Raw genomic sequence first — 15,497 nt, forward strand, 5'->3', positions numbered from 1 at the left:
GTATTCATAATATGGCCCGTATTTTTAGTACACATATCTCATGTTAGAATCTCTCACATTCTTTAATATGCACAGTCCTCCATATATTAGATAACATTTAAAAAAATGCAAATTTATCTTGACTGCAAATAAGCAATTTTTCTATATATGTTATTTTTTTTTTTTTTTTTGGGAAAGACCTATCTTTATTATTAATGTGCTTACTATATTTTGCTAATTGTGTTCGTTATTCTCTTGATTTCCCTTTTGCCCCTTTTTTTCATCCCCACCCATAAGTGGGAGTGTTTCTCTAACATATTCTGTTTACATTCAGGTGTTTTGTATGTTTTAATCACATGGCTTTAAAAAGGTGCTGAGCTGATCCCCAGGTAAGCAGTGAACAAGTGCGCATGGGCACGAAACGCATCTGCGTGGGGATCAGCTCTACACCTGAATGTTGTTCTTGCTGGCTCTTCTTTCTGGATGCTGGATGCTGGTTTTGGCATCCGTTTTAAACAATAAAATTTGGATATATTGTTTTTACTTGCCGAGAGTTCTACACTTTTCTTTCCTTCTAAGGATTATCTGTGACTGTTGCGTAATAGTGCGCTCCTTCTCTGTGTGATTATGTGTATATATATATATATATATGTGAATGTATGTGTTTGTGGGTGTGTAATCTGGGCTTCTAAGAATATATTTACAGTATATATATATAGGAACAGACTGAGATCAGCCAGGGCCCCAAGGCAAAAATTAGGGAAGGGCCCGCACCTCTTGCCCCTATGCATATATACATATATATATGTGTATGTGTGTGTCTGTGGGAAAATATCATTATACTTTACTAGTCAATGGAAAAAGTCACTAGTCAGAAGAGACAAAGTTGCAAATACCATATATGAATGGAAACATGTGCAAAGCCTTTAACACTAAATAGTTTGCCTGCATGAAAAGATAGAAGATTAGAAAATGCTTTCAGATTGAAATAAAGCTTTTGTCCATACAACTATTTGACTTACTATTAAATCCATTTGTTTCCGGCACTTTGATGGTTACAGTTTTGCACAATTTCCGAGAAACTTTAAAGAACCACCTCATCTGCACACTTAGTTCAGATCAGTTACTTCCTGTGCTTATGTCAGTTTTCAGATAGTGGAAGTTTCTAACAAGACCAGGAAATCTACCTAAAGACTTGAAACTATCTGTGTGCTCACTTCTTTATGCTCTGCACTACACACCTCATGCTGTGATCGGAGTTCAGACACAGTGTTTAAGACCTTAATATCTTAATTAAACTAGCAGTAAAGTATTTTATATAACATTTCATTATCTAACAAGTTTCTTCAAAGCAAATCTTAGAGATATTTATCCTGCAACATACCTGATCTTCATACTAACTGGAATCGGAATATAGAGTTTAGTTCCTGCTGTAGAAGATGGCACAGCTACAATTTAAAGATGCATTTTGGGTAAGTTTTTAGGCTATCTGGTTCCAATTGTTGGATAAATTAAAAGGAACAGAATGTGTGATTACTGGCATTGTAAAACAATATTGCTTTATGGCTTTGGAACACCATAAAATAAAGTGGTCTTTCTCCATGTTATATTGGCTGGTGTAGCTCCTAATACATTTTGAAATTCACGTGAAACCACTTAATCATTTTTCAAAGTTTGTGGTTTAATAAGGATTTCACTGTATAATTAGAAGGTTTATCTAGGACAGGTTATAATTTGTGACTTGTAACTTTTTTTTTTTGTACAATCTTTTAGCATTTACTATATGCTGAATGATACCTGCCACTAATAATATGTGGAGAATGGTTCATTGAATAACATTTATATGATGTTCAGAAGTAATGGTAAATAATATATAGATACTATTGCATTTTACTATGCTCATTGTCTGTTCAGACAGACACCCATAGTTCTAATCAGATGTAGTTCTAGGTCATAACATTTGGAAGTGTAGTTGACCACAATGCTAAATATCAAGGGTGGGGGCTTCATCTTCAGTTTTCTTTGTACCTTTACTGGGTTAAACACACAGAGTAAGATCTATGTTAGCAACCTACTATTGGGACCTAGCTAAAGACATGGTGAGACAATGACAAAAGGCATATATGCGTAGCCACCACTCACCAGATAGCTCTCAGTGGTACATTTCTGCTCCCAATCCTAGGTTTGGTTTTCAACAAATACTACTAAGAGAATTAAGTAAATTTAATAGTAGAAGTAAATTAAAAAGTCTCTATCTGAACCATGAACTTTTCATTTTGACTTCCATGTCTTCTTAAAGAGACAGTACACTGTAAAATTGTTTTTCCAATAATGTATTTTCAATGACTTGTTATTCCAGCTGTAGAGTATAAAATATTTGATAAATTGCATTTTCAGGTTTATTTGTGTATATGAAGTTGCTGGTTTGGTGCTTTTGAAACCACAGCCTGTTACAATGGGTTGAACTTAAAGGTAATATCATATCTCATTATGTTATCACTTTGTGTACACACACTTGTTTCCTTATATTATGTTTGTCTGGAAATCCAAAGCTCAATACTTAGAGAGAACAATGGCCAATTATCCTTTTATTACTTAACTATCCTGCACCCCACTAAGAGTGTAACTTATTCTGCTAGCTGTGTTTACTTAGGCTTGTAAATAGTGTTTACTACAGTATAGAAACTTTCAGTATAGGTTGTGATACCAAAGGCTAAATCAGCTATTTCAATTAAATACACTCTAGCAGGTAAAGTGGATCATTGGGAATAATTTAAAGGGGAGAATTTTTTGGGGTGAACTGTCCCTTTAAACTCCCATTTCTCTCTCCGTTACCTATCCTCTTGCTCTGCTAAAGTATTACAGATGCACTGCTTTGTAAATTCAGAGCAGAAGGTACCGTTGGCGCGGGGCTACAGTAATAATTTGTTCTTCATGGAAACAGTGGAAACAGAAGAAAAGAATTCAATTAACATAAAAGCACATTTTGATAATAAAATTATAACAAAAGTGATAAAGGCAACATCATTTTAGTTCTAAAAATGTAATGTAGAGGCAATCTCCCAACTGGACCAAATGGACATTACAGGGTACCATTTGGTTGTGGTAACACTATTGTGCATAATGACATTGCATGCAATGAAGAAGGGCCCAATGGCAGAGACACTTCTTTCTGCTTTGCCCATTAGGGAGGGGGGCTCTTAAATTCTCTATAAGGATGCAGATGATTGCTGTAAAAAACATTATCACTTTGTCTTTACCACATAGAAGTCACTTGTCGCAAGAAAGAATGGAAGCCTCTGTTTAGAATGATAGGGCACTTGTTCCTTCAGGATACAGATAACCATGATGTGGAATGGTTGCTACCTGCAGCACAGGGCACTTTTTTACGTAGAGCAAGCTGGGATATGGTGTCCCTATCTCCCCATCAGATTTAGTTAGAGGGGAAAAATACCACTACCATTTAATGTTTTCAGAAGTGCTAGGTGCAGGAGACCCACCTTGGGCTTAGCAGGGACATTAATCCAGAACAGATCTGCTCCGCTCTCCAGATAGCTCATAGATCTTTGTTTCTCCAAGCAAATTCACATTTGGACATATACTATACATTTTAGAAGGGAATTAGTGTAAAAATAGGTGTCATTTTATGGAAGATCTATATAGGAAGATTTATTGATGGCTTTTTATGTTTGCTAAGAGCGTTTAGGCAGGGAAAAGATCTTAACAGTTGTGCAGTGATCCAGTTATACTTTTTGCTTGCAAAACTTTTTAATGTTAAAACTTGTTTTTTCGTAGACGAGCGTTTCGTTTCTAATCGAAATTCGGACTAATTTGTCAAATTCGAAACATTCAGATCGATTCGAATTTCGAAATTACCCTAGCAACGAAACTTAACTAATCCGAATGCATTTGTAACAAATAAATCCAAATTAGTTCGGATTTTTTCGTTACATTTGAATGGCCATGGACTAATCACAATTACACTAGTATTGTACCAGTATATTAGGTTATATCACTGTGCTAGCTCTGTGCAGGGCACATTATGTAGCTGGTACCTGTGAGGTTGGTACTTAGGTGGGATGTGCTGTGTATTACACTAGTACAGTGTATTATGTACTGTATATTAGGTTATATATCTCTGCTAGCTCTGTGCATATTGTGTAGCTGGTACCTGTGAGGTTGGTACTTAGGTGGGATGTGCTGTGTATTACACTAGTATTATGTACTGTATATTAGGTTATATATCTCTGCTAGCTCTGTGCATATTGTGTAGCTGGTACCTGTGAGGTTGGTACTTATGTTGATTCAGATGGGTTACACCTAATATACAGTACATAATACTAGTCTAATACACAGCACATCCCACCTAACACATACCGAACTTCCGAATTTACGAATCCGAACCGAATATATCCGAATTTATTCGAATCCCATGAATCCGAAAGGAATACATTCAAATGTATCCGAATTCAAATCAATCCATAAACTAAATTAGAAAAAATCCAAATCAGTCCGAAACGAACCAAAACAAATTTTTCCGCCGCACAAAAGTCTATTTTTTAGACACTTGTAACTTTAGGTTGCATGAAGAAGTTTTGTAGGTGCCCTCAATTACTTGAAATACTGATTATTTTAATTAAATTGGTGGAGTATTATAATAATATATAATAATACAATATCTTTTTCTTCTGTTATGTGTGATCAGTCCACGGGTCATCATTACTTCTGGGATATTATCTGCTCCCCTACAGGAAGTGCAAGAGGATTCACCCAGCAGAGTTGCTATATAGCTCCTCCCCTCTACGTCACCTCCAGTCATTCTCTTGCACCCAAAGACTAGATAGGAGGTGTGAGAGGACTATGGTGATTATACTTAGTTTTTATAACTTCAATCAAAAGTTTGTTATTTTACAATAGCACCGGAGCGTGTTATTACCTCTCTGGCAGAGTTTGAAGAAGAATCTACCAGAGTTTTTTATTATGATTTTAGCCGGAGTAGTTAAGATCATATTGCTGTTTCTCGGCCATCTGAGGGAGGTAAAAGCTTCAGATCAGGGGACAGCGGGCAGTTGAATCTGCATTGAGGTATGTAGCAGTTTTTATTTTCTGAATGGAATTGATGAGAAAATCCTGCCATACCGTTATAATGACATGTATGTATACTCTACACTTCAGTATTCTGGGGATGGTATTTCACCGGAATTACTCTGTAAAAGTACATTAAACCTTTTAATTGGTATTTTTCATGTTAAACGTTTTTGCTGGAATGTAGAATCGTTTGCATTTCTGAGGTACTGAGTGAATAAATATTTGGGCATTATTTTTCCACTTGGCGGTTGCTGGTTTTTATTATGACAGTTTCGTTTCTCTCTCACTGCTGTGTATGAGGGGGAGGGGCCGTTTTTGGCGCTCTTTGCTACGCATCAAAAATTTCCAGTCAGTTACTCTTGTATTTTCTGCATGATCCGGTTCATCTCTAACAGAACTCAGGGGTCTTCAAACTTCTTTGAAGGGAGGTAGATTCTCTCAGCAGAGCTGTGAGACTTATATAATGACTGTGATTTAAAACGTTGCAAATTTAATTAGTGTTACTTTGCTAATGGGAACAAACCTTTGCTAAAAGTTGTGTTGTTTTTTAAGATTGATGCTTTAACTGTTTTTCAGTTCATTATTTCAACTGTCATTTAATCGTTTAGTGCTTCTTTGAGGCACAATACGTTTTTGTTAAATAAGATTGTAACCAAGTTGCATGTTTATTGCTAGTGTGTTAAACATGTCTGATTCAGAGGAAGATACCTGTGTCATTTGTTCCAATGCCAAGGTGGAGCCCAATAGAAATTTATGTACTAACTGTATTGATGCTACTTTAAATAAAAGCCAATCTGTACGAATTGAACAAATTTCACCTAACAGCGAGGGGAGAGTTATGCCGACTAACTCGCCTCACGTGTCAGTACCTGCATCTCCCGCCCGGGAGGTGCGTGATATTATGGCGCCTAGTACATCTGGGCAGCCATTACAGATAACATTACAAGATATGGCTACTGTTATGACTGAAGTTTTGGCTAAATTACCAGAACTAAGAGGCAAGCGTGATCACTCTGGGGTGAGAACAGAGTGCGCTGATAATTCTAGGGCCATGTCTGATACTGCGTCACAGCTTGCAGAGCATGAGGACGGAGAGCTTCATTCTGTGGGTGACGGTTCTGATCCAAGCAGATTGGATTCAGATATTTCAAATTTTAAATTTAAATTGGAAAACCTCCGTGTATTACTAGGGGAGGTCTTAGCGGCTCTTAATGATTGTAACACTGTTGCAATACCAGAGAAATTGTGTAGGTTGGATAAATACTTTGCGGTACCGGCGAGTACTGACGTTTTTCCTATACCTAAGAGATTAACTGAAATTGTTACTAAGGAGTGGGATAGACCCGGTGTGCCGTTCTCACCCCCTCCGATATTTAGAAAGATGTTTCCAATAGACGCCACCACACGGGACTTATGGCAAACGGTCCCTAGGGTGGAGGGAGCAGTTTCTACTTTAGCTAAGCGCACCACTATCCCGGTGGAGGATAGCTGTGCTTTTTCAGATCCTATGGATAAGAAATTAGAGGGTTACCTTAAGAAAATGTTTGTTCAACAAGGTTTTATATTACAACCCCTTGCATGCATCGCGCCGATTACGGCTGCGGCAGCATTTTGGATTGAGTCTCTGGAAGAGAACCTTAGTTCAGCTACGCTGGACGACATTACGGACAGGCTTAGAGTCCTTAAACTAGCTAATTCATTCATTTCGGAGGCCGTAGTACATTTAACCAAACTTACGACTAAGAACTCAGGATTCGCCATTCAGGCACGTAGGGCGCTGTGGCTAAAATCCTGGTCAGCTGATGTAACTTCTAAGTCCAAATTACTTAACATACCTTTCAAGGGGCAAACTTTATTTGGGCCCGGTTTGAAAGAAATTATCGCTGACATTACAGGAGGTAAGGGTCACGCCCTGCCTCAAGACAAAGCCAAAGCTAAGGCTAGACAGTCTAATTTTCGTCCCTTTCGGAATTTCAAAGCAGGAGCAGCACCAACTTCCACTGCACCAAAACAGGAAGGAGCTGTTGCTCGTTACAGACAAGGCTGGAAACCTAACCAGTCCTGGAACAAGGGCAAGCAGGCCAGGAAACCTGCTGCTGCCCCAAAGACAGCATGAACCGAGGGCCCCCGATCCGGGACCGGATCTAGTGGGGGGCAGACTCTCTTTCTTCGCCCAGGCTTGGGCAAGAGATGTTCAGGATCCCTGGGCGCTAGAGATCATATCTCAGGGATACCTTCTAGACTTCAAATTCTCTCCCCCAAGAGGGAGATTTCATCTGTCAAGGTTGTCAACAAATCAGATAAAGAAAGAAGCGTTTCTACGCTGTGTACAAGATCTGTTATTAATGGGAGTGATCCATCCGGTTCCGCGGTCGGAACAAGGACAAGGGTTTTACTCAAACCTGTTTGTGGTTCCCAAAAAAGAGGGAACTTTCAGGCCAATCTTGGATTTAAAGATCCTAAACAAATTCCTAAGAGTTCCATCGTTCAAAATGGAAACTATTCGGACAATCTTACCCATGATCCAAAAGGGTCAGTACATGACCACAGTGGATTTAAAGGATGCTTACCTTCACATACCGATTCACAAAGATCATTACCGGTATCTAAGGTTTGCCTTCTTAGACAGGCATTACCAGTTTGTAGCTCTTCCATTCGGATTGGCTACGGCTCCAAGAATCTTCACAAAGATTCTGGGTGCCCTTCTGGCGGTACTAAGACCGCGAGGAATTTCGGTAGCTCCGTACCTAGACGACATTCTGATACAAGCTTCAAGCTTTCAAACTGCCAAGTCTCATACAGAGTTAGTTCTGGCATTTCTAAGGTCGCATGGATGGAAAGTGAACGAAAAGAAGAGTTCTCTTTTTCCTCTCACAAGAGTTCCATTCTTAGGGACTCTTATAGATTCTGTGGAAATGAAGATTTATCTGACAGAAGACAGATTAACAAAGCTTCTAAATGCATGCCGTGTCCTTCATTCCATTCAACTCCCGTCAGTAGCTCAATACATGGAGGTGATCGGCTTAATGGTAGCAGCAATGGACATAGTTCCCTTTGCACGTCTACATCTCAGACCGCTGCAATTGTGCATGCTAAGTCAGTGGAATGGGGATTACTCAGACTTGTCCCCTACTCTGAATCTGGATCAAGAGACCAGAAACTCTCTTCTATGGTGGCTTTCTCGGCCACATCTGTCCAGGGGGATGCCATTCAGCAGGCCGGACTGGACAATTGTAACAACAGACGCCAGCCTACTAGGTTGGGGCGCTGTCTGGAATTCTCTGAAGGCTCAGGGACAATGGAGTCAGGAGGAAAGTCTCCTACCAATAAACATTCTGGAATTGAGAGCAGTTCTCAATGCCCTTCTGACTTGGCCCCAGTTAAAAACTCGGGGATTCATCAGGTTTCAGTCGGACAACATCACGACTGTAGCGTACATCAACCATCAAGGAGGGACAAGAAGCTCCCTAGCAATGATGGAAGTATCAAAGATAATTCGCTGGGCAGAGTCTCACTCTTGCCACCTGTCAGCAATCCACATCCCGGGAGTGGAGAACTGGGAGGCGGATTTCTTGAGTCGCCAGACTTTTCATCCGGGGGATTGGGAACTTCATCCGGAGGTCTTTGCCCAAATACTTCGACGTTGGGGCAAACCAGAGATAGATCTCATGGCGTCTCGCCAGAACGCCAAACTTCCTCGCTACGGATCCAGATCCAGGGATCCGGGAGCGGTTCTGATAGATGCTTTGACAGCACCTTGGAACTTCGGGATGGCTTATGTGTTTCCACCCTTCCCGCTGCTTCCTCGATTGATTGCCAAAATCAAACAGGAGAGAGCATCAGTGATTCTAATAGCGCCTGCATGGCCACGCAGGACTTGGTATGCAGATCTAGTGGACATGTCATCCTGTCCGCCTTGGTCTCTACCTCTAAGACAGGACCTTCTGATACAGGGTCCATTCAAACATCAAAATCTAACTTCTCTGAAGCTGACTGCTTGGAAATTGAACGCTTGATTTTATCAAAACGTGGTTTTTCTGAGTCGGTTATTGATACCCTGATACAGGCTAGGAAGCCTGTTACCAGAAAGATTTACCATAAGATATGGCGTAAATACCTATACTGGTGTGAATCCAAAGATTACTCCTGGAGTAAGGTTAGGATTCCTAGGATATTGTCCTTTCTACAAGAAGGTTTAGAAAAGGGTTTATCGGCTAGCTCATTAAAGGGACAGATCTCAGCTCTGTCCATCTTGTTACACAAGCGTCTGTCAGAAAATCCAGACGTCCAGGCATTTTGTCAGGCTTTAGCTAGGATCAAGCCTGTGTTTAAAACTGTTGCTCCGCCATGGAGTTTAAACTTAGTTCTTAACGTTTTACAGGGTGTTCCGTTTGAACCCCTTCATTCCATTGATATAAAATTGTTATCTTGGAAAGTTCTGTTTTTAATGGCTATTTCCTCGGCTCGAAGAGTCTCTGAGTTATCAGCCTTACATTGTGATTCTCCTTATCTGATCTTTCACTCAGACAAGGTAGTTCTGCGTACTAAACCTGGGTTCTTACCTAAGGTAGTCACTAACAGGAATATCAATCAAGAGATTGTTGTTCCATCCTTGTGTCCAAATCCTTCTTCAAAGAAGGAACGTCTTCTACACAATCTGGATGTAGTTCGTGCCCTCAAGTTCTACTTGCAGGCAACTAAGGATTTTCGACAAACGTCTTCCCTGTTTGTCGTGTACTCTGGTCAGAGGAGAGGTCATAAGGCTTCGGCTACCTCTCTCTCCTTCTGGCTTCGTAGCATAATTCGTTTAGCCTATGAGACTGCTGGACAGCAGCCTCCTGAAAGAATTACAGCTCATTCTACTAGAGCTGTGGCTTCCACTTGGGCCTTTAAGAATGAGGCCTCTGTTGAACAGATTTGCAAGGCTGCAACTTGGTCTTCGCTTCATACTTTTTCCAAATTTTACAAATTTGACACTTTTGCTTCTTCGGAGGCTATTTTTGGGAGAAAGGTTCTTCAGGCAGTGGTTCCTTCTGTATAATGAGCCTGCCTATCCCTCCCGTCATCCGTGTACTTTTGCTTTGGTATTGGTATCCCAGAAGTAATGATGACCCGTGGACTGATCACACATAACAGAAGAAAACATAATTTATGCTTACCTGATAAATTCCTTTCTTCTGTTGTGTGATCAGTCCACGGCCCGCCCTGTTTTTTAAGGCAGGTAAATATTTTTTAAATTATACTCCAGTCACCACTACACCCTTGGCTTCTCCTTTCTCGTTGGTCTTTGGTCGAATGACTGGAGGTGACGTAGAGGGGAGGAGCTATATAGCAACTCTGCTGGGTGAATCCTCTTGCACTTCCTGTAGGGGAGCAGATAATATCCCAGAAGTAATGATGACCCGTGGACTGATCACACAACAGAAGAAAGGAATTTATCAGGTAAGCATAAATTATGTTTTTTAACAATCGGTTTCAATTCAGATTTTAGATGCTTGATTTGGAATGTAATCTTTGACATTAGCTTAAAGGGAAAGTCTAGTCAAATTTAAAATGTCATGATTCAGATAGGGCATGTCATTTAAACAATTTTCCAATTTACTTTTATCATTAAATTTGCTTTGTTCTCTTAATATTCATTGTTGAAAGCTAAACCTAGGTAGACTCATAAACTTATTTCTAAATTGTTGCAGTTGAAGACGCCTCTTATCTCAGTGCATTCTGACAGTTTTTTCACAGCTATACAGCGCTAGTTCATGTGTGCCATATAGCTAACATGCTCGATCCCATGGAGTTATTTATGAGTCTGCACTGATTGGCTAAAATGCAATTCTGTCAAAATAACTGAAATAAGGGGACAGTCTGCAGAAGCTTAGATACAAGGTAATCACAGATGTAAAAAGTATATTAATATAACTGTGTTGCTTATGCAAAACTGAGGAATGAGTAATAAAAGGATTATCTGTCTTTTTAAACAATAAACATTCTCGAGTAGACTTTTCCCTTTAAGTTGGTTAAATATTGTAAATTTCAAAAACAAAAATTTGTATTAAAAAAGGAAATAAAATAAATAGATTGATGATTAAATATAGAATCATAAAGTGTTTGATTTTACAGTAACATTTATTAAGTTTTCATTAACAGATAAAAAATCAATCATTGCAATAACAGTCTATTTAGGAACATAAATATCTACATTTTTACAGCTTTAAAGTGTCAGTAAACCTTAAAAATAATGTTATATAATTCTGCACATAGTGCAGAATTATATAACATTATATTAGCCTTATCTGTATAAAACTTAATATTCCCTTTGAATTTTTAAAAAAACGGCTGTTTTTTTCACACAGCGCATCGGGCCAGCTGTATAGTCACAGCCCGGCCCAACCGCGCCATAAGACTAAGTGCAGCTCGCTCCTGCTCTGTCTGACAGCAGGAGCGAGCTGCACTGTGTATAATGGCGCGGTCGGCCCAGGCTGTGACTATACAGCTGGCCCGATGCGCTGTGTGAATAAAACAGACCCGCTCAGAAGATTACAGAGAGCGGGTCTGTAAAACAGCCGTTTTTTTTAAAATTCAAAGGGAATATTACGTTTTATACAGATAAGGCTAATATAATGTTATATAATTCTGCACTATGTGCAGAATTATATAACATTATTTTTGAGGTTTACTGTCCCTTTAATGTAAAATATTGAAAAATTACTATGTGCAGCTAACCAATTGATTAACTAATTCAATAACAACCTATATCACATAGAATACGTTGGTACTTGAATATCACATATTTATAATAACATTAAGTAGAAAAGAAGAAAGCAAACAAAAGAAACATCATAAGACAATACAATAAGGTAAACTTGTGCCTCAAGATAGATATGTGGCCTATGGCTTTGTATCAAACACTATTCCAGTTACTATACAGACATTTACTATACAGGAGTATGAGATTACTGTACACCACTCATAATATGTATCAGAAAATACAATAAAGATCACATCAGATGTACCATAGAGTCTAGTGGAGCACCCATCCCCAGCCCCGAAGCGTGTGTCATTCACAGCAAATTATAGATCTATGGGGGGGGGAGATGGAGATCAATGACACAGAGAAGAGATAACGCAGTTTAGTTTATCAGTTGTATGCAATAAGAAATTACATTAAAGTTTTCAGCTTGGGTGGTGGCTTTTTGACATTTTGAGTATATCTGTAAACTAGAGAATTTTCTGAAAAGGTGTAATCTGCTGAAAAGACAATACATTATATTGTGGGTAAATCCCTGGGACTGCTGTTGTTTAGTGAGTGAAAAATGTACAATGATGTGTGAAATGACTCAGCATTTCAAGAGTTAATGGCCAACTAAAAAGAAAATCACTGTTCAGCTTCTGTCTTCTTTTCAGTTGGCCATTAATGGTATCTCTGATAAATTAATTTAGTTTTAATTCTTACTAAAAAAAAAAAAAAAATTATCGAGGTTTTGTAAATTATTGGCAAAGTTGTTGCTTAAATGTTAAAATGGGAGCTTCTTTTAATGGAAAATAGAAATATAAACTCTGTAATCTCTATGCTACATGCAAATACAATGTGAAAAATTACTGTACCACCTACCAGGGGCGCGATCACATATACGGCGGATGTTTCGGCGCAAGCATGGGAACCCGCGCCACCCGTAATGTCACCTCGCACATCGGGATATTACATATACTGCGCCGTTATATGCTAAACTGGCGTAAGTAGGACAAACTGGCCATCTTCTGAAATGTGCGCAAATACACATTTTAGTCGTCGCACGTAACTTATGCCAGTATTTTGTCCACGGAAAGTGTCAATAAAGAGTAGTTTTATGCAAATTAGGCTAACACTCGTAAAAATGAACCGCGATTTCATATAAAAATGTGACGCGTAATTACGCTATTCAAAATTAATTAATAAACCCCTTGCGCAGCCGCCATTTTCTTCAGTGTGTTTGGATTGTTCGTTGAGCTACAACACACTACACTGGAGTGGAGGATTAGTCAGAGTAGAGTGAGAGGCGCAAACAGAGGAGTTAGTTAGGTCGCATTGTTGTTTGATTAAGCTTGTACACTTACACATATTTTTACATATTGCACATATTTTGCATACATACATACAAATACACCACACTTTTTTTTCTAACACCTCACACATTTTATTTGAATTTCACAGTGTGATAGGCTGAATGTTTGGTTGTGATTGTGTGTGATTGAACTGGGAGTGAGTGTGAGTGTGTGTAGTGTGATTTAGTGTGGGGATGGCAGGGAGAGGTAGGGAGGAGGGGAGAGGAGTGGCAGGGAGAGGAGTATTGGAGAGGACAGGAGGAGCAGTGGGGTCCCCGTCAGGGAGTAAGTGGAGTGGGGAGAGGGAGATCTAGAAGGGATGATGGGAGGGGAGATGCCCGAGAGCCCCAGAGAGCAGGCACATCTAGGAGAGGGACAGAGGGTGCACATGTGGACAGAAGGGGGGAGGAGGGAGAGGATAGGGAGGAACCCACACCAGGGACATCACAAGGAGGAATCCAGGTGTCCATGGAGGATGAGAGGCTGAGATGTCCCAACTTCTCATTTGAGGAAAATGTTACCCTAGCCCAGGCCATTATGGACAATTACAGTGCCCTCTTCGGGCAGGAGAAGGGCAAAGGCATTGCCAAAAGGAGAAAAACAGCATGGTTGGCGGTAGAGGATGCCGTCAACAGTGTGGCCCCGCAGAGGAGGACTGTTGAGGGCCTGAAAAAGCGGTGGAATGACTGCAAGAGGTGGGTCAAAGAAAAGATGGGGCAGGAAGCTATGCACCAGAACAGGCGGTGGTCCATCCCTGGATATTGAGTATAACACCTGGCAGGAGATGATACGCAGGTCCCTGAGTATCACAGCAGTCCGTGGACTTCCAGGGGCTCGTGACTCAGGGGCTGCAACCACAGCACATTATGCTGGTGAGTAACATCCCACACACCAGTATTATATGTATTTGAGATATAACATCCTTTAATATCACACATTCATGTACACAATGAGGAGCATGGTATTTGGCCTACTAACAAAAACATCTACAATTATATTTGACATTAATGCTACTTAACACAATGCAATTCATGATATGAGGTGGAATAGTGCAATACTAACATGTCTCAGATTAACACAGGACACATGTTATAGAGTTTGACATGAGAATCAGTATAGGCCCTAGCATGTATCAATGTATATTGTATGCCCACGTGGACATATATCTGACTTTACTAATCCATCTCATCCTTTGACTCCTTCACAGAACCTACTGTCACGAGGATACAAACATCTATGCCACCACCACCCTTCAGGCAACCGCAAGAACAGTATGCTCCCAGTCATGAGCATGGTTGGATGGCTTCAGTTGAGGACCCGGGAGTGATGCCACCACCATTGCCATATGACCCCTGGCAAGATTCCTGGCCAGAGGAATATCCTCCCTTTGGCTTTGAGGGGGAGCCAAGACAGCCACAAAGGGTCCATGTATTTACCCCCCCCCCACAACACCATCTCATGGCAGTCAGGGATTTTACCCACAGACAATGTCACAGGGAGTTCCAAATGGACAGGCTGAGTGGTCACACACTCATCATCAGTGGGACTATCAACCAACCATACGAGCTCCACCATCCTCAGCAATTGGACGAGCTCCACCATCCTCAGCATTTGGACGAGCTTCACCATCCTCAGCAATTGGACGAGCTCCACCATTGGCAGATGGAAATAGAGCAGATTCTACAGCTGCACCTCAAGAACCATCAGATGCACGTGACCCTGCCCCACATGAACCATTAGTTGAAGCTGGCCCTGCCCCACATGAACCATCAGTTGAAGCTGGCCCTGCCCCACATGAACCATCAGTTGAAGCTGGCCCTGCCCCCACATGAACCATCAGTTGAAGGTGGCCCTGCCCCCACATGAAGCATCAGTTGAAGCTGGCCCTGCCCCACATGAACCATCAGTTGAATGTGGCCCTGCCCCACATGAACCAGCAGTTGAAGCTGGCCCTGCACCTCAAGCAACAGCAGATGCAGGTGACCCTGCCCCACAAGCACCTAGAAGCCCTTCTGCTCAAGAGCCTGTGGATGCATTGTATTCACCCCTGGGTGAGGAATACATTGCACTCTAGAGGAGGCTCATAACAAGCACTGAGAACATACAAAGAGGCCAAGAGAGGTTCTTCAGGAACCATGAAAGGTTCATTAGGAGCCAAGAGAGGAGACAACAACGTAGCATAGAGCTACAGAGGGACATGGCAGCATCATTAAGTGCAAGTGTTCATAACCAATCACAGATGATGCGAATTCTGTCTGATATGCAGATGCAATTGGACAATAGATGGAGAGAACAAAATCAACTCTTGAGTGTGTTGGTTGAGCACTTTACACACCAGCAGGACACTGCCT

The 15,497-nt window shown here is 40.7% G+C and overlaps 1 protein-coding gene across 1 annotated transcript in view; it reads left to right on the top strand.

Moving 5' to 3' along the window:
- Window positions 1–1,183: 1,183 nt before the first annotated feature.
- Window positions 1,184–15,497, top strand: part of PSTPIP1 (proline-serine-threonine phosphatase interacting protein 1) — a 264,296-nt gene continuing 249,982 nt past the window's right edge. Inside the window, exon 1 of the mRNA XM_053717260.1 lies at window positions 1,184–1,451. Within this exon, the coding sequence (XP_053573235.1) occupies window positions 1,419–1,451 (33 nt within the window). The 5' untranslated portion in view covers window positions 1,184–1,418. The remainder of the gene's footprint in view (window positions 1,452–15,497) is intronic.

Source organism: Bombina bombina, chromosome 6, assembly GCF_027579735.1.
Source record: "Bombina bombina isolate aBomBom1 chromosome 6, aBomBom1.pri, whole genome shotgun sequence".
Lineage (NCBI taxonomy): Eukaryota > Metazoa > Chordata > Amphibia > Anura > Bombinatoridae > Bombina > Bombina bombina.